The 19,744-nt window shown below is 44.9% G+C and overlaps 1 protein-coding gene across 2 annotated transcripts in view; it reads right to left on the bottom strand.

Annotated features, from left to right (window-relative positions):
• Window positions 1-945: 945 nt before the first annotated feature.
• Window positions 946-19,744, bottom strand: part of SMYD1 (SET and MYND domain containing 1) — a 37,124-nt gene continuing 18,325 nt past the window's right edge. The window contains exons 3-10 of one of the 2 annotated variants that reach the window (XM_077843204.1): window positions 19,260-19,473; window positions 18,207-18,337; window positions 16,175-16,213; window positions 13,079-13,268; window positions 6,520-6,612; window positions 4,277-4,440; window positions 2,690-2,858; window positions 946-1,450 (exon numbers count right to left, since the gene is read on the bottom strand). In XM_077843204.1, the coding sequence (XP_077699330.1) occupies window positions 1,292-1,450; window positions 2,690-2,858; window positions 4,277-4,440; window positions 6,520-6,612; window positions 13,079-13,268; window positions 16,175-16,213; window positions 18,207-18,337; window positions 19,260-19,473 (1,159 nt within the window). In that variant the 3' untranslated portion in view covers window positions 946-1,291. The remainder of the gene's footprint in view (window positions 1,451-2,689; window positions 2,859-4,276; window positions 4,441-6,519; window positions 6,613-13,078; window positions 13,269-16,174; window positions 16,214-18,206; window positions 18,338-19,259; window positions 19,474-19,744) is intronic. The other variant, XM_077843205.1, reaches the window with a different exon arrangement.

The raw sequence follows: 19,744 nt of genomic DNA, 5'->3' as shown, positions 1-19,744 counted from the left end.
AAATTTAAGACCCCAGAAGATAATAGAACAACTAGACTGGCTGATCCTAAGACCTTCGCTTTTGGGTGGAAACCACAGAACCTCCCAGGACATAATTGCAAGTTGGTCACATCCCCAAGGAGATCCTAACCTAGGCATGCAGAGTCCAGATTAGACATTACTCCTGGTGAAAAAAGCAGAAGCCCCAGGGCATGGGCAGTGAAAGAAATAAAGCAAGGGAAATTATAATTATTCCTTACTAAGAACAGAAATTTACTGGGGGCCTATGATGATGTCTAAGATGATAAAGACCATCCAGGCACATGTAACCAAATAAAACCCCCAAAATCACCTCCTCTGAACTCATGATCATCAGGTATAGGTGTTTCCAAGTTTCTCCCTCAGCTTCACCCCGCTAAGACTTCAATCCTGGTTGGTCAATGGCCAGGAAAATCTCGGTTACTGTCCAAGTCACACCCACATCACAGGGAATCAGGGCTTGGCAGTGGGGGGTGGGGAGCAGGAGATATTCCTGTGTGTTTTAGAAATAGTTTCAGAACACTTGGAATCCAGACCCTAAAATGAAGCCTCAAGTGGCTAAGGGCAAAGCCCTACCTCTTTGTGCATATTCATCTCATTCTCATATTTACTAAGGGGTTTTGATTCTCTGAGTAGAACCTAAATGGCCTGAACATGGCCCCTTCTTCATAACCCCACACTAACCTGAGGAAACTGGGTATCACCAATCCTAGTCACATAAGACCTGAGTATTCCAGACCATGAGTAAGACCAGCAGCCCCAGAGAGACCTGCACAGATAGGTGAGCAGCCACTTGAGATTTCAGGCACCTGCCACCCTCAGCTCAAACGTAATCTCTTCCATGACATCCTTCCCAATGCATCACACATACACACACATGCACATGCGCCACATACCAGACACATGCCCTCCACTGAAGCCCCCATATAGTTTACCATTGCATTTATTAAGCTTGTTTAATTGTTTACATTTTGCTTCCCCCGCTACATTTGAAGCTTCTTTATCCCTAGGGTGTTCCACCCCATAAATATTTGTAGGATAAGTTGGGCTAGGCTGGGCTGGGATAGAGTTCAATTAAGTTGAACTGAGTTTAAATGAATCAAAATGAACTGAGGAACACAGAACAGTGCATTCCCACAGCCACAAGAGTGAACATTATCCGGCCTTCCTCATCAAGGGTCTTCCCCCAAACCCACCAACTCCAACTTCCCCCAAACCCAAATGTCTCCCCAATTCTCCAGCCATGGTGCCCAGCCCACCACCAGACAGGTCCTCATTGCTTCTTATGGAACAGAGCTGGCGCTGGCTCATTGCTGGGCTCGGCCATGACCTGCATGGGCTGGTTGTTCAGGGCAGCCTCACGCATCTTGTGGTACATGAACTCATTCTGGCGGAACATGCGCAGCTCCATCTCCGTCTGCACCCGCATAGCCTGTGGGACACAGACACACCATAAACAGGGATGACAGGCCACTGGGACATACTGGCTTCTGATCTTCCTTGGCTCTTTTCAAAAGGGCAGACAATGGAGCAAATAACTCCTAGTTACTGAGATTCAGCTGTATCCACTGAGAGGACACACGGACACACACTTATACACACTGACACACACACATACTCATCCTCTAGGGGCCTCAATGTCCTGGGACTGGGCTTGGTTTGTTAGGGAGAGGGAGTCAGACCCCTGAGAGAGGAGCTCAAGGGACTGTTCTCAGCAGAGAATGTTTGTTTGCAGGAACTGGATTTGAATCCTGGATCATACACACATAGGTCCCAACTAACATTGTGGGACTTTAGGCCAGTGACAATACCTTTAGTTCTCAGTTTCCTCACACATAAATGGGTGAGATTCCTTAATACTTCATAACAGACCAGAAAGATCATAGTGTGTGACACCTAGGAAAATCCCCATGCACCCATATTTCTATTCAAGAAATATTTCTCAAGGGCCAGTCATCATTGATGAATTGAGAATACAGCAGTGAATGATATACTAGGCATAAAGTCAGTCTTCTCAGACACTTTATGACAACAAAGTCTGTCCTCTTTCCCTGTACCATACTGCCTGAGTACAGTCCTTTGAACCCTGTCACCCTCAAATAAACAAGCCCTTCAAAGCACAAAGGAAGCCAGCAATTATAAAGAGCATGCTACTTGCTAGGCACTGTTCTGAGTGCTTTTCACACATTAACTCACTGAACCCTTATCACAGCTCTATCCCTTTTCTCCATTTTACTGATAAGGAGACTCAGGCCCACATATTCCGTGTTTGCACTCACACAGCTGGAGAGTAGTGAATCTGGAGTTCAATCCCAGTAGTCTGATTCCAGAGCCTGTGCTCCCCAGCTCCACTCTACAAAGCATATCTAATGTACATCGCTGCACCCACATTGCTGGGTAGGCTTTCTCCATCCATACTTGGAGCATCTCAGACTTCAAACCTCAGCTGTGCCATCCATTCACTATGTGACTATAGACAGGTTACTCCCCTTCCCAGGGCCTTAGTTTGCTCAGATGTAAAACAAGGGGAGTGGACTAAAGCATTTCTGAATTCCCTTCTGGTTCAGTGGGTAATCTGTGGACTTTGCAAAAGCAGAAACTGGAATCCAGCTCCCACCCTTAGAGAGAGCTTAGACCAGAAAAGGAGGCCCAGCTCTGAAATGCTACTTGCCTCTAAGTCCTTGGTGATGGGGTGGGAGGGTCCATGGGTCACCAGGAGAATGGCATAGGCTTTACAGATCATCCCATGCCCCACCTCAATGTTACCAGCATGCCAGTTGGTCAGCCCTGCCCGCATCACGGCCATGCCCAGTTGGGCATTATTGGGGTGGTAGAGCTTCCTGTGAGGACATAGCAAATCATTGTAACAGATAATCCCAACTTTCCTTACATTTGCACAGCATCTGACGACTTACCAAGTACCCTTACTGACTTGGTCCATCTGCTCTCCCACCAGTGCTGAGGCATCTGCAGCCCATGGAGCAGAAACTGAGCCACAGAGAAAGGGAGGAATTACCAAACACTCCCCAGGGTGAGCCTGTGGGAGTGAGACTCTGCCCTGGGCCAGTAAGCCTAGTCATCATGGGCAAAAGAGTCAGAGGACCCTGCAAGATAACAGGAAGCTGGGAGCTCTCGGGAACACCCCAGCCCTCTTCCTGGAAAGCAGAAGTTCAGGGGAATAAAAAGAACTTCAATGTCCTTCTTGGGACAGAACTGTATTCTCATCTCCTTGAAAATAGCTCCTAACAGAGCTTCCTTCTGCATATTGTACAGTTTTCCTGACTTTTATATATGAGTAATGTTCTCTAAAAAAAAAAAAAAAAAAAAAAAAAAAAAAAAAAAAAAAAGTAAAAAAGAGCCTGCTTGTACCAACTTACTCTTTTGGCCAAAGAGCCAAAGATACAAAGTCACATGCCAATATAGACATGGAAGGCGAGGGCTTTGCATTTTGTAAGCAAAGATGCCTGACACTTCTTTTATTTATTTTTATTTTATTTTATTTTAATAAAAGAAAGGTTGCAGGATTGCCTGTGCTAACTGCTAGGGGGACATACCTTTCCAAGCCCTTGAAATCAAGGTGGACTTAGCCGTAAGAAAACCCAAAGCATTGGGACACCTGAGTGGCTCAGCGGTTTGGCACCTGCCTTCAGCCCAGGGTGTAATCCTGGGCTCAAGTCCCACATCAGGCTCCCTGCATGGACCCTGCTTGTGTCTCTGCCTCCCTCTCTCTCTGTCTCTCATGAATAAATAAATAAAATCTTAAAAAAAAAAAAAAAAGCAGGATGCCTGGGTGGCTCAGCAGTTGGGTGGCTGCCTTCAGCTCAGGTAGTGATCCCAGAGTCCAGGATCAAGTCCCGCATCAGGCTCCTGCAGGGAGCCTGCTTCTCCCTCTGCCTATGTCTCTGCTTCTCTCTCTTTCTGTGTCTCTCATGAGTAAATAAATAAATCTGTAAAACAAGAAAAAGAAAACCAAAAGCAGAAGATGCCATCCAAGTGATAGATGAGCTGGAGGATTTGGGAAAGACCAGGGATGACAGATAGGCTTCATCTCAGGAACCAGCCCTGATGATTTGGTCATTATGCTTGGAGCACTGTGGTAAAAAGGCTCATTTGTAAAGATAAAGAGGACCACGACCAATTCCTGATGCCTGCTGTGGGTTACAGGAGGGAGAGATAGCAGTGTGTGTGCCCTCTATTTACCATCCCTGGAATAGACACATTTCCAGGAGACTTCCTGAGACCCAGCATTGCTACCTACATATAGCCGTCCACCATCCTCCTGGCATAGTACGAGGCCTCCTCAAAGGCCTGGAGGTAGGAGAGGACCTCGGAAACAGTGCTCAGCATCCGCAGCGTGTAGAGGTTTGTGTCAGCAAACACTGGCTCCTGCTTCTGCAGGCATTCCCGGCATAATTTCACCACCTGGAGGAGACACAGGACCTGTCCATTACCACTGCACCACAACATGCCCTGCACTCACATAAGGGAGCATCATCACGACACTGGACACTCATTCTTTTAAAGCTGAGGACACTGCTGATAGGGGTGTAAAAGCAGTAGTTTGTGATCTGAAGAGCAAAATGGTCCTATTTCTCTACAGTGTAGGGATGAGGAGGGTAACGGTGTGAGATATGGGTGACATGCCAAAGCGAGGCGTTCTCATCATCAGTCAGTAAGTAGCAGAGAGTTATGAAAGGGAAAGACTGATTGATTGATTCCCACAGCAATGCAATGACATAGGGACTACTAGTACTCCCATTTTGCCAGATAAGGGAACTGAAGCACAGAGAGGGTAAGTGCTTTGCCAAGTCACATAGGTAGTAAAACATGGAGTAAGAATTCAAGCTAAGCAGTCATATTTTATCTTAACCATCAGTCCTGTGATTCTCCACCTTAGCCAGGCTCTGGAATTATCTGGAGACCTTTTGCTGTTAAAAAAACAGCAATGTCTGGGCCCTACCCCAGACCAAATGAAACCAAATATCTGGATGAGGGACCCTGGAATCCATAGTTCAAATAAACCCCTGGGTGGTCCTTATGCATGGTAAGGTTGACAATCATTTCCCAATGGAAGTGTACAAGATGAGCTGGCAGAGAGGTAGGCTCCCAGGAGGATGTTGCATTGGTCCTGGTGAGGAATGAGATGAGCCTGACCCGTGTTAGCTTGGAGTCAGTCTTCCCTGATTGACTCATGTTTACACATAGGCTTAGGTGAGTGAGACCAAAGTGAGATGGTCTCTAGATTTTAGTTGTTCTCTGTTCTCCTCTTCTTCCTTTGCCACTGCCATGGGAGAAATGCCATACAGTGCCTTCCGTTTCAAATGAGCAGAAGCTAATTTTGCTCTCAGACTCTCCCAGAGCCCCATGTGACAAAATGTGGGCTGGCAATCAATCCATCCTGAAGACAATCCTCTTAAACCCATGGGGCCAGTGTCCAACCTGACACCTGGCCCCGTTACGTTTGAACGGAGGAGGAGAAATAAGAAAGAGGAGAGAAAACAGAGGAATGGAACCAGTGGAGCCCTCCAAATTGCTCCAGCTTCTATGCCATGCCTCTGACATGGGTTTTCCATGTTGTACAATAACACTCTATTGATGTCTCTCCATCTGAGAGAACCCCTGGGAGGCAAGGAGCATGTCTTGTGTTGTCACCCCACTCGGGATTTGAAAATGTGCAATGAATGAGTAAATGAGAAGGATGAAGATAATGGAAAAGCAGATAGAAATAAACATAAATTAATCTCTCACATTGCCCTGCCTTAGTGGCTTCCAAACCCAGCTACAAGCCCGAGTTGTTTTTAAAGAGCTTGGAAACAAAATACTGATTCACAGTCTGTTGCAGATTGGATGAATCACATCTGAGGGGGTGAGATGCAAGACTGTGCATTTCCAACAAGCTACCCAGGTAAATTTGATGCAATGCTCTGCAGGTCAGTGTTTGGCAGTGGGTCTCAACTTTGGGTGCCCACTGAGATCACCTGAGAGTTTTAAAAATCCTAATCTCTGGGTCCACCCCAAGAGATTTTGGTAAAGTTGTCCTGGGTCAGTGTCTGAGCATCAGGATTTTTCGGTGATTCTAATGTATAGCCAGTTGACAACTCCCATTGCTTTGAGAGCCAAGGTTGAATGCTCAGTTAGTAGGAACTGAAAACTGTTACCAGGGTATGCATTCAATTGCAAAAAAGAAACCAATCCACATGCCATCTCCATTTCTCCACCTCTGATGCCAACCTGAGAAATCACAGATCCCCCAGGGACCCCTGTCAGTCTGCCTGGGCTCTCCTCAGACACAGTATCAGTAGGTTGAACAATCACTTGAGAGCACATCTATCTAAGAGGTGCTAAAGGCTTAAGGGCAAGAGGAGTCCAAACCAAGGGATATCCTAAGAAGAACAACCTGCTTGATAGCCTCCCCATCTCCACCCTACCCCATTTCCCCCGCTTACCAGAGAACCTTTCTGCCCTCTTCCCCATCTCATCCCTATGAAAATGAATTCTTACCTCATGGTACAGACCCTCAGAACGAGCCTTGTCTATTTTTTCCAGTGTATCCTTGGAGAATTGTATCATCTCCTTTACCACCTCCTGAGAGGGCTGGGAAAGACAGGGACAGTGATTTAGAGACCTCTTCACAAAGAAACCCATTGCATCTCTGAATAGCTGACATCTTTGACACTCAGTGTCGTGCAAGAGTGATGCCTTCCTCATTCTGAATGTTTCATTTCTGTACATGTTGCTCCAGATCCCTATAGCTTTTGCAGCTCCCTCACCATGCTTCTGACTCATGTGCATTTTTCACTGACCAAGCTCTGGAGCCTTGCTGCCAGCCAGTTGTTTTCTACCTTATGCTTATGTATGGGTTTTTGGACCCCAAGGCAGAATCTAACATTGATCTCTGTGGTATTTTCTCTGGCATTTTGTATTTTCATTCTATCACTCAAAATATTTTCCATTGTTTCTCTTTACTTCAAGTTAACCACATGTTCCACAGGCACGCTCTTGCATTTTAGTCTTCACTCAATTCACTGATTTAAATACTGACCAACACAGGTCTGGGAACAGAAGCCTATGGCTTGACCAAAAAAAAAAAAAAAAAAAAAAAAATCCTACTCTAGTTTGCCATTGGAGTTCATTAAAGAGGAAACCTATGGCTGTGGGCATTCAGATCCTTCCAAAGTATCTTAGCATCCAGTTCCTATTTCTTTGTCTTGACCAAATTATATCATGAGTTTGTCATCTGTCTCTGAAATCTGGATTTGTTAGGCTTACAGCATTTGCCAGAGCAGTCTAGTTATCTTATTTTTTAAAAAGATTTATTTATTTATTTGGGGAAGAGAGGGGCAAAGAGAGAGAGATAGAGATAGAGAGAGAGAGAGAGAGTTTTAAGCAGACTCTGCACTGAGCAAGAAGCCTGATGCAGGCTCCTTGAACTGACCCTGAAATCCTGACCTGAGCCAAAACCAAGAGTCAGATGTCTAAGGTGCCCCTATAGTGATCTTATTTTTTTTAACGAGGTTTTAATATTTCAGGGAAAGAGGTACCTTAATTAAAATGCCCATGAGGACATTATAATTTTGAAGAAAGAGTTCCAGACTTCTCAATGTCCAAAGAAAAATTTATTTGCTATGCTCATCTATATCAGAAATTCTTCTGGAATATTTTTTTTTTTTGCTTAGGCAAATCTGATAAAACTTTTTTCCAAAATGAAAATAACTTTATTATTTATTTGGACCATAAAACTGACATATGGAAGCTGTAAAAAATTAAAATATATGAAAAAAGCATGGAGAAAAAAATAGAAATCCCTGGAATCCACCCAAAGATGAACACAGCATTTTGAGGAACATTTTCCAATGTATATATACAGAAATAATATTGAAAATATTTAACTACTGATATAGGAAAGACACTGACCAATCAGAACAGATACCATAAAGAGCACGTCTTTTATGGCCTTATCAGTATGTGCTGGCTGAACTGCATTCCTGTAGGTGTGCACATGCATGTATGTATAAGCCAATAGCACCAAATATTACTTCTAACTGGAATAGTACCAGATTTCTGCCTTGAGTTTGTTTTTTTCACTCAGTAAATATAGATATTTTCCCATATCAATATAAAAATATATCACCACTTTCAATAATTGTAGAGTTTTCCACTGTATAAAGGCCAGAATAATTTATCTAACCAGTTTTCCAGTTTTCCAACTTTTTCACTATAAGGAGTTGAGTTCAGTGGCTCCATTTAGATTTGCCACTGACACTGTTTTGTGAGGTCACCTTCACTGAACTACTGACAAGTAACAGGAGGATGGGTATCTTAAAAATACACTACTTTAAAAATACACTACTCTTAAAAATACACTACTTTAATGGATGGATTCTCTTAAAAATACACTACTTTAATGGATGGATCAGGCTCTTCCCTCAGTCTCTCAGCTGTCCTGAGCCAGTTCTGCAGTGTCCACTTTGCAGTATGAGAGGCTCCTGGCTCCTGGCCAGGATGGCTTGCTTCTGGGTCAGGATCTTCCAAAGAACAAGCCTTATATTTATTCTTCTACCCACCTCACTTACTTCAGCTTCTGCGGAGTTCTTGATAGCCCTACAATTTTGACTATCCTTGTTTCCTTCTGCATTTAGTCTCCCTGGGTCCTTCTGCATATCTACCTATACTTGTCACATGGCCTGACTCCAACAATTGATGCATCCACCACTGCTGTGACTCCTGTTCACAGGCCTCGCCCCGGACCTAACCTTTGTCTTGACCACTGGTTATCATTTGGCCCCAGAGTACTACTTAGTCTTCTGTTAACTCAGACCTTGTCTTGACTTCAGACAAGTCATTTAAGTGCATATTCTCTTTCCTAAACTCATTTGAATCAAGCGCCTAAGTGAGAGAGGGCCCATGTCTCACCTGGTCATAACTGGTAAGACAGAGCTCTGTAACTGGTAATCCAGAGGTATACCACCAATCTGTCAATCCTAGACTTCTGGTGTCATCCATAGTTTGTTGCCCCAAAATTGGCTCATAAAATCACATCTAGCTTATGACCACTAGTCTCTAATTTACTGTAAGTTCCAATATCTTTAAAATTCAAAATTCATAGTGAATCTTCTGGAGTAATCAGTAGCTTGCCGGATAGAGTTGAAGAATACCAAGTGATCAGATGTTAATAAAAAGTCTAGTTCAATTTGATATTGTAAGGAAGAGGTGTTACTTCAAGCTTTGGAAGTGAATCAAATTTTTTCAAGGAGGTAACTGCCAAGATTCTCAAAACAACCTGGCTAGAAGGTTGTTAATTACATGTGCAATATGTGATAAAGCTATTCTGAGAAAGGAAATGGGGCTGCTCCATTTGGCTCCACTTTTAAGAGTAAAGGTAGGAGGAAAACATGATCTGCATATAGGATTTAAGGAACCCTGTAGAGAGAGACTCCCCTCCCTAGAAGCACAAAGTAAACAGAAAACCAAGAAGAAAAGAGTGAGGAGCTGGAGCAGGGGGAAATGCCAGTAGAGGAGGAACCAGAGGACGACTAGAGGAGGAAAGGGAGAAGTCAAAAGAGGGGGAGGAGTCATCCAAAAGGGAGGAGCCACTGGAGGGGGAGGGACTAGAAGAGGAAGAGAAGAGTGAAAGAGGGATGCTGGTGCCCAACCTTGAAACACTAGTAGCTTCCTATTGTGAAAACCAGGGGTAAGGACCGGGGAAAGCAAAAAAAAAAAAAAAAAAAAAAAAATCTCAGTAATCTAAACAAGGAGACTCCAAAGCTATGGTTGAGAGGAATGTTCTACATTTTGGTGTTATTTTCTCATTTTTAAAAATATTTGGTTTTGATTTTTATCCAGGTTATAATATACATTTAACTTTGAAAGGGAGAAAAGAGTCTGGTCTCTTAATTAAAAATAAAGTAGTGGTGGGAACAAGATATGAAACAAATACTCAGGGCCACACATCAGGAAGGTGGACTGGCTGGCTTGCCATAAAACACACGTTATCCCACAGGTTCTAGAAGGTCAGGCTGAGGGTGAACACAGGAGCTTATTCTTTCCTGTCACTCCTATGGTACTGTGCTTGGTGCCCTGCCCAGACATGCCAATATACCTGGAATACCAAACCTTTGATTCTGTGAAAAGAAGGTTGTTCCTACAAAAAAAAACAAAAAAAAAAAAAAAACAAAAAAAAACAAACATATTAGGTGCACCTGATGGCTCACTTGATTAGGCATGTGCTTTTGGCTCAGGTTATGATCCCAGGGTTCTGGGATGGAGCTCTGCATTGGGCTCCCTGCATACTGGGGAGTCTGCTTCTTTCTCTGCCTTGCCCTTCCCATGCCTCCACTTCCCCACCCCAGCTAGTGCTCTCTGTCTCAAATAAATAAATAAAATTCTTTTAAAAAAAAAAAAAAAAGCCCATATTAACCCCTGGTTCCCAACTGCCTGGGAAGGGTGACTCTCAACATGTCCACACCAAGCATCATTGATCTGTTGCTTACAGCCTTCCCCTCCTCCTCCTGTTTGTATCAAGCCTGACTATGCTTACACAGGCATGTGTGTGCATGGATCTGTGTGTGTGTGCATGCGTGTGTGTGTGTGTGTGTGTGTATGAGAGAGAGAGAGAGAGGGTGTCCTTTTATTTTTTATAAATGATAGCATACTCAGTGTTATGGGTTGAACTGCACCCTCCCCAAATTCATATGTTGAAGTCCTAACCTCTAGTACCTCAGAATGCAGTCTTATTTGGAAATAGGTCATTGCAGACTTAATCAGTTAAGATAAGGTCATAATGGAGTAGAGTGGGCCCTTAACCCATTACGACTGGTGTCCTTATAAAAAGAATACCAAGTGAAGAAAAAGGGATACACAGAGGGAAGACATGAAAAGGCACAGAGAGAAGATGGCCATCTGAGAGCCAGGGAGAAAGGCTGGAGCAGAGCCTCCCCCTCCCCCAAAGCCCCCTGAGGGAACTGACCCTGCTGACACCTTGATTTCAGACTCCCAGGCTCCAGAACTATGAGAGTATACTCACACTCCTCAGAGGAAATCAACTCTGCTGACACCTTGATTTCAGACTCTCAGGCTCCAGAACTGTGAGAGAATACATTTCTTTTGTGTAAGCCACCCACTTTGGGGTACTGTGTTATGAAAGCCCAAGTCAACTAATGCACATGGCAATTTTGGCTTCTTAATTCTTTTCCCTCAAGAAGAGAGTTCATTCCATATGTGTACACAAAAATCTGCCTCATAAGTTTTAGTGACTGCAAGGTAATTTAATTTAAATATTTCCCTATTGGTGGTTATTTAGGTTTTATTCAATTGTTCTCGACCATGCTGCAATGTATTTCTTTATACACATGTCTTTGTGCACATATGGAAGTAACTCTGCTAGGTAAATTCTTAGAAGTAGAACTTCTTGGGCAAAGAGTTTAAAAAATGATATATTAAGAATAAAAATAAGTTAGTGGCAGGGTATCTGGGTGGCTCAGTCAGTTAAGCATCTGCCTTGGGCTCAGGTCATGACCCCGGAAGCCCCATGTCTGGCTCCCTGCTCAGTGGGGAGTCTGCTTCTCCCTCTCTTTCTGCCACTCCCACCCCTACTTGTGCTATATCTCTTTCTTCTTCAAATAAATAAATAAAATCTTAAAAGAAATAAGTTAGTGGCAAAAAAAAAAGTCTAGACTGGCCAGAGGATGAACAAAAGAAATGAACCAAGTGGGGAAATAGTATTACCTGAACATTAGCACTAATACCACTGAGTAATGAATTGACAGTAGTCCCACCATCTGTACCTAGAAGTCAGTTTTGCTTGTAGTTTTTCTTTGCTCTAATCAGAGACAAATTTCTGCCCACACACAGGATGCAGAAGTTAATTAAGAAGTATATTTGTGTATTTGTATCTTAAATGCACTGGTGCACTGTGGGTTATAGAGAAGTGCTTGGATAGCCTCCCCAGAGGAGTCCAGCTCCCGGTTAAAAACCTACATGTACAGACCTGACCACAGACAATCACAAAGGCTCTACCTAGCAAGCCTGTGGGGGAAAGCGCCCTCCCAACAGTCTCTGAAGACAGTCCAGTCAAGGACCCAGGTGCTCCCTGCCGCTCATGTTTCTTTGCACAGTTGCATTCCTAGCCAGGGGGTCTTTATTCCTTGGTTTCTTTATTCGAGGCCTTGGTCACCTCAGATAAAGGTCTGAAGTGACCTCCAGAGGCCTCTTTACAAGGGAGGAGGAGGAAAACTTGGAGACTCTCTCTAACTCAGTACTCACTACTTTTCCATGCCTAGCTTTCCCCTCACACCCTCTCCCTCATCCTCCCCACCTCGGGGTCCATGAAAGTGCTGGAACTCTTTGTTCTGAGCCTTTCAGCAGTGAGAAGACCACCACATCTGTGCTGATCCACCTGACCCTTGGGGGAAAGTGGAACAGAAGGAATCCAGGTCTAGCCTTTTGTTTATACCATTGCTGGGCTCTCTCTCAGCTTAGCTGAGCTCCTGACATCGCCCTCTGTAACCCTTCAGCCGCTCAACAGTCTCACCATCAAAGAGTCAACAAGCTACTTAGGAGTGAAGCATACTAACCAATCTCCACATTGCCCCATCTCTACATTACTCATTTCCAGGGGACTAGGAGTACATTTATGATAGCCAGGCAACCAATCCTTTGCCTATCTGGTCTCAATATATGAAATTCTCAGCATTAGCCGCAAAAGGGCAAAGAGAGAAATTAAAATTTACTCAGTGCCTACCCTTTATGCCTCTCCCTTTACATATATCATTTTGTTCAATCCTCATAGCAACCCCTTCTTGTGGACACCATCATTCCTATTTTACAGATGAGAAAACTGAGCAACTTTCCAAAGAAAACTCCTGGCAAGTGGTAGCCCCAGGACACTAGCTGGGGACCTGTCATCAATGCTCTGTCCCCCATCCCATAGCAACTTTCCAACAGGTACAGGCTGGTTCTCTGGGAACTGACAGCCAGGGTGCACTGATTAGCTCTGAAATCCACCCTTGCCGGCTCCTGGAGAAGATGAGTGCAAACAGCCCAGGAGCAGGGCTACGTCTACCTTTGGGTCATCTTTCACCCCCAGGAATAGGTCATCCTTCAGCTTTTTCTGGCAGTGTTCACACGTGCAGTCAAAGTAGTACTGCTTCTTTAGCTGCTTCTTGCGGTCTTCGCTGAGGTTAAGGAAGTCGATATAGGACACTGTCAGCTCCTCTCCTTCTGAGATCTTGCCCAGGGCCCGAAGCTCAATTCTAGAGAGGGTAAAAGAAAGAGTAAGTCAGATCCAGGGCTATTAGAGTGGGGTTTCTGCTCTTCAAGGTGTCAAGGAGTTGCGTCTCAAAGACAACTTCCACCAGCACTCCAAGAAAATTCCCATTCCCCCCAAAAAGGGGAAAGGTGATCTAAAGGATAGTTGTCTGGATAATCCTGCTCTACTCATTGTAAACAAATCTTCTCCATTCAGTTAATTGCTCTGAAATCCAATTCAGCAGATTCCCCAGAGAGGGCTGGGCCTGGTCACAAAGCTATACCTAGCTTCTATGCCTGCAATTACCCCTGTACATTTAGCTACTGATTGCCTGCAACAAAGGAAGGGAGAAACAATAAAGCAAAGATTCAAACAAGAGAAGACTCGATAGTAGTTTTGCTTAGTTTGGAGGCCACTCTCTCATGAGAAGTACATACACTCAGTTGCTCACAATCGTGGCCCGTTCTGAGTCTAACTTTAAGCCCCTGCTCCCCTGTCTTTCAGTCCATTGGTTCTGGCCTACATTATGTCAGGAGACATGCCTGGAGATCACAGAAGCAAATAAACAAAGGCTGGCTCTGTTAGCCTGCTGCGTTGTCCACTTTTGTATTTACTGGGGGACATGGATTTTGGTTAAATGTGGTTAGCAAGAACAGATGGCATTTCCATCCCCTTCCAGCCTAGACCTGACCCTCCCCAATTACCTACAGCACTATCACCTTACCAAGTAAGAGATACAGAAGGTACTGAGGACAAAAGTCCACTGCAAGCTGTCATCCAGCTAAGTCAGACAAGCAGATCGGCCCATGGGCCTCTTAGCCATGCACCCTCCACAGGGAACCCAAGAGCTCCAGAAAACAACCAATGAGCCCAGCAAGCTGGATCCTAAGGTATCCTCTTATATCTCCCCAGGATCTCCTCACTGCCCAGTGGAAAGCCATCACCATAAGAATGAGTGGCACAATGCACAGGGCTGGGGAAAACATCTGCAGACAGATTCTGTTTACCTCCCAGAAAGCCTGAGTCAGACAGCAGGTAAAAGACAGCCCCTTCCATGTGCTCTGAAGTGACAACCAAGCAAGCAACTGTTGAATGGGCAGGGACATGTGTGTCCAAGCATCTGAGGTGACCACTTGAGGTTAAACAGCCTTCTCCCAAATTGGGGTACACTGACATGTCAAATAAATGTGATAATATATATACAAACAATTCATAGAGAGCCTAGCAAAGTCTCAGTGCTTGTTCATATGCCTTTGGGACTTTGTTCTTTTGTTCCCCACCCCAATTTGGGATAGCAGCTGTTACTGCAGTAATAAATGGTGAGAGGGGGTGAAGGGCTGTGTGAATGTCCTCACAGCTCTGCTTAGAATTCTCACAGTCCCAGCTGCAGGGGATCAGCCTCCCCATTTCACAAGGGAGGGCGCTGCCACCCAGAGAGGGGAAGGAATTTCCCTGGAGGTCCCACAGCACTTTGGCAACAATACAGATCAGAAATCAAGTGCCATTCGTGCTTCACCTCATCATACTGCTCTCCCTGGGCTGTCCTCAGTCTGCCTCCCAGGTCTACCATGCTCAAGAAAGGAAAGATCAAAGCCCTTGATTTTAGAGCACTGCCAGTATTCTAAATAGTTCCATGTGAACAACTCCTGGGCCAGTGTTGAGTGTGGATTTTGGCATCTGATCCTTATGGGACAAGTCAGCAGTTCTGCCCCCACCAAACCCTTCTATAGGCACAGCTCCATCATGACATTCAACAGTGAGTCAGTGCCAGCTGAGTTAGGATTTCTAGTAGCTTTGCTTCTCATCATGATTCAGCCAATTCTTGCAAGGTCTCAGAGTATCTCAAATTATTTCAATCATGTTAGAGAATTTTCAAAACCAAATTAATTTGAAGTCACTTAAATATGAAAATATACAAGCCCCATTTTTACCTTAGTTGGAACTCAGGATCAGGGGTGACTTCCACTCCATTCTCCCACTTCCATCTCTAATGCCCTACAATTCTAGAGTTCAGCTAATTGAGCCACACATAAGCAATTTATTTAAGCATTTCTTGGAGAGATTAGAAATGCAGCCCAGAGTCACAGAGACTTAGAACTAGGAAGGTCCCTAGAGACGTCTCATCTTGACCTCTGCTCTATAGATGTGGAACCAAACACCTAGAAGATGAAGGGAATCATCCAAAGTCATGTGCAATGCAGGTCAACACAGACTCCAATGCACCAACCACTCCTACCCCTGCCTACCCAAAGACCTAACTCCCACACAGAGTTTTGTTCTTAATCCAAAGAGCATTTCAAGTACTTTCAAACCAAGCCTGAGAAAAGACCCATCTGGAGCCATTAATTTGTCATTAAGAAAAGTCAAGGCAAAATCTAACCTAAACCACTAGTTGGCCAGAATCAGTAAACAGAATACTGTGAATAAATATTTATCAAAAATATCACAGTTATGGGTGCTATTTTCAGAAGCCAGTCTGGGTGAGAAGTTGGGAGTTATAAACAAACACAGTCCTTTAGTAGTTCAATAATATCAGCACTCCTTATTTTTATGATAAGCAGGATTTTGAGGGACAGTGTGGGCTTTGCTAAGGTGATGTGGACTAGAAGGGATCGTCATGCTTTGGAGTTGGGGGAGAGAGAGAAGTAAGGCGTGAAAGATGGGAAAGAAAAGAAGCAAAGAAAGCAAAAGAAAAGCAAAGGCACAGCAGGGAGTGGGTGGGTGAGGAACAAAATGATTCATATATATGCATTTAAAATACAGCATTCAGACAAGATGAGACTCTGGGGTGCAGAAGGACATTACAGCCAGAGAGCAGCCACGGAGTCTCAGGAAGGGGAGGCCCCAGCAAACCAGGCAAGTGAGGGAGATGGGTCAGAGGAGCAGGGATGCTGGCGAGGACTGACCCACCTCATCTGGGTGTGAAACATGGATTTCACTGCCTCATGACTGAAAGACAAAACAGACACCCAAATGGAAATCATTACCATAGGCTCATCAGTACAGCTAAGAGGGAGCACAGCATTCCAGCTGATGCAATCAAAGCTCTGGCCATCCAACCACCTTTTTATCCCAGCCCCTTCCAGTGGGGCTTACTTGACAAGACAGGCTGGTATAGTGGAAAGTGCACTGGATTTGGAATGAGAAGTTCTGGGTTCAAAGGTCCTCTCAGCCTTTCCTGGGCTCAGTGTCCTCAACCTGTACCTGGTAATGGGACTGCCATGAGACAGTGCATTTAAAAGTAGGTGCTAAAAAATGTAATGGAATGCTATTGTTATACCATTAACAAGCACCTTGGCCAAATAAGTGTTGCCTCTTTGATGTCTATCTTGGGGACTATGTGAACTGCGTATGGAGACTGGTTAAGTCACACAGATAGTATAAAAATGTATTGGGGTTAGAATTTGGTTCTTTCCACTATGGCAGGCAGCTAGGCCATGACTGCAAAGTCACCTTCTCTTGCACAACAGCCAAGAAGCCAGGTAAAATGTGGCTGCTCAAAATTAGTGGATGCAAATAAGCCAGAGCAGACGCCAGAAATGATCTGAAGAAAGAGCTCCTAGGTTCCTGTGGCTGTCACACATACCAACAAGGGGAGCCCTGGGTCACCACTGCTTGGAGGAATGGCATCTTGAAAGACCAGCCCCATATGTGGCTGAATTTGATCCTCAGTCATGCCAGTGACCCCAAGAGGGTTAGGAAGGGAAATGCAAATATTGGGGGGAAATGATCATCTTGGTCCCAAATAAACTTCTCTGTCTTCAGTGACTTTCTCACCTGCTTGAGTGCCTGGTGTTATACAGGCCCTTGCTTCCAGAAACAGGAAGGAAAAGGAGAATCAGAGTCCCTTCTAGATTGGGGTTTAGGCTTGATTCCTGACTGAGAACCAGAAACCATGGTCTCTGGTTTCCAGCAAGTTTTTTGGGGAAACCTGCTCATTGTTCATGGCTTGGAGTTAACTTGCATCTGTCATAAAAGCTTGTCTCTTCTCTAAGAGCAAAATAAGTAATATTGCTTAGGCATCGTTCCCCCAATCTCCCCAGCCCTGAGCCATGGAAAAGGAGGGTCTCTTCCTGTTTGCTGACTTCTCCACTTGTGCCCACCCCCAAGACACATGCTTTGTCCTTCTGTCCCCTGATCTGTGCCTTTGGAGTAGGGGGTGGCGGTGGGGTTTGGCCCCTAAGGGGCTTCATCACCCTGGGTCATTTGTTCTCTGGCTTCTGGTTGGAATTTGGCCAATGGGAGGAAATCAGAAGGTTGGAGGAGAGAGAGTTTGGGGTATTTCATCTCCTGGCTCCCTCTCATCCTCGCAATGGTTCCAGCAGTGGCTGCTTTTGCTACTAGTACAGCCAAGCTATTGGATGGGGAGTAGAGAGAGGAACCTCTCCCATGGCTGTACTCTCACCAGCTGCAGAAATAGTACAGTACACCTGCCCGTCTAAGTCTAGAGGTCATAATGGTTATATACTATTGCTAGACTCTGGACACCTCACCATTCTTTGTTAGTTTCTTAAACTTTACCCTTATTTCTGTAGATTGTCCTGTTATTAAATTCTCTTTGAGTAAACTCTGAGTGTGCCTTCTGATTTCTGCTGGGATCTTGACTAATATATGCTCCTGCCAAGCACCTTCTCAGCTGGTGCTGTTCTGTGGTGACCTTTAGATAGATAATCTCAGGCTTCGAGCTTTAAAATAGTAGTCAGAGGTTTACCTAACACATCTAGGCAGCCTCAAGAAATATGCAAAGATTCAGAAATTACCCATGTGGAAGTCTTTGCTATTTTCTTCATTACCTTTCTCCTATCCACAATGACTCTAGAATGAAACTTCCCCGTCAAAATTCATGCTAGTTCGTTCCATAATTTGGTTTAGGCCAAGTGGAGAAAATGCCATAAGGTCTCCCCATCCCCATCACACCATCCTTAGTTAAAGACATACTCACTTGCCATTGTTGAATATGACAGTGCAGTTGGGCCAACAGTCGTGGTTCACCAAGCCCAGGTTGGGGAAGATGCCCACACCCACTGCCTGTAGGCCTCTCTGGTCACTGAGTGTGAAGCCATTGCAGCTAATCTACCCAGAGAAAAAGATGAAAGAGCAAGTTGACACACATAGGTCAGGGACAGAACACCACCTTGGCTGCTGAAAGTTCAAGAAAATATAAGACTCAATCTCATCCTGGAGATGCTTAGAGAGTCTGCAACAAAATAGTTCATCTCCTGTTCTCTAGGTCACTCCAAAGGACCCTCAAGATGAGCACCATACTTGTTAAAATGCAAAGCCACCTCGGAAGTTTTGGGTAGCTGTATTCTACAAAGGCCAAAGACAGAAATGTTGGTTCTGAGGAGTCTCCCCCTTTTCTTGTGTCTGGGTCTCACATGAATCTTCCCCAGTTTCTACCTTGGTTTCTCTCTGTGCCCTGCTCTATTTTACTCTGTGTGTGTAGAGCCGGTGGGTTATATGGCCTGAGCTTGCTGATCCATAGGCATCTACCCCCACCTCTTGGACTCATGGCTACAAGAGGTCCAGCTTTGCTGCTCCAGGACAGCAGTCTCCAAAAGTCCTTCCTCTCTTTCGCTAATGTCCATAGCCCATGACTCCAGGCTCTCCATTATCTTGCCTGCCATATCTGAGAAAAGGAATGGTCTCATTTCCAAAGTGACTGGTGAGCAATAAGGGATGGTGACTGGGTCTTCATTTTCAATATGAACAGGAGAAAAAGTAGAAAATGTCGATAAACAGGAAGGTAAATTTCCATCCAAATCTACCGCTTGGAGATAACAAATAGTTTGTGTGTGGGGATGCCAGCTTCCAATAGGGTAGGAATGACTTTCTAGTAAGCAAGGCCAGAAAGGCAGAAAAAGTATGAAAGGTCTTTACTTTCCCCTGTCCTCTCTAGCCCTTCTCTCAGCCTCCCCTCCCCGCTCCACCTGGCAGCCTCTGAATACTTCTTGGTTGACCAATCCTGCCCCTGCCACATTATGAGGAATCATACCACGCCAAAGATGTGCGAGATGTACTGCATGCTGAACTGCTGGCCCTGGGGTGGCCAGTACTGCAAGAAAGTGTCCACGTCCAGCCGTAGCTCCTTTTGTTCCTCCTCCCCAAAGTGCTCCACGTGGTTCTGCAGGTCATCCACAGCGACCAGGCAGCCCTCTGTGAGCCCGGTGCCCTCTCTCTCCACCCGCCACATGATGCGGGCCGCCAGCCTGTGGAGAGGGGCAGGTTTAGGGAGGTCTCAGTGCATCCATTCATTTGGCAAACACTTGCTAAGGACTTACAGCATGCCAGGCTGAACTATATAGATGGAACTACATAGATGGAATCTCTTTTATCATGGGAGCTTTTTATAGTGGGAGAGACCCAAGTTAAAAAGATAATAATTGAAACCGAGTGTTAAGTGCTATGCAGAGAGTAAAATAGGGTCACATGAGAGAGACTGGCTGGGGGAAGGGAAGCCAAGGTGATCAGGGGAGGTAA

This window comes from Canis aureus, chromosome 12, assembly GCF_053574225.1.
Source record: "Canis aureus isolate CA01 chromosome 12, VMU_Caureus_v.1.0, whole genome shotgun sequence".
Classification (NCBI taxonomy): Eukaryota; Metazoa; Chordata; class Mammalia; order Carnivora; family Canidae; genus Canis; species Canis aureus.
This window is presented reverse-complemented; position numbering and strand designations above follow the sequence as displayed.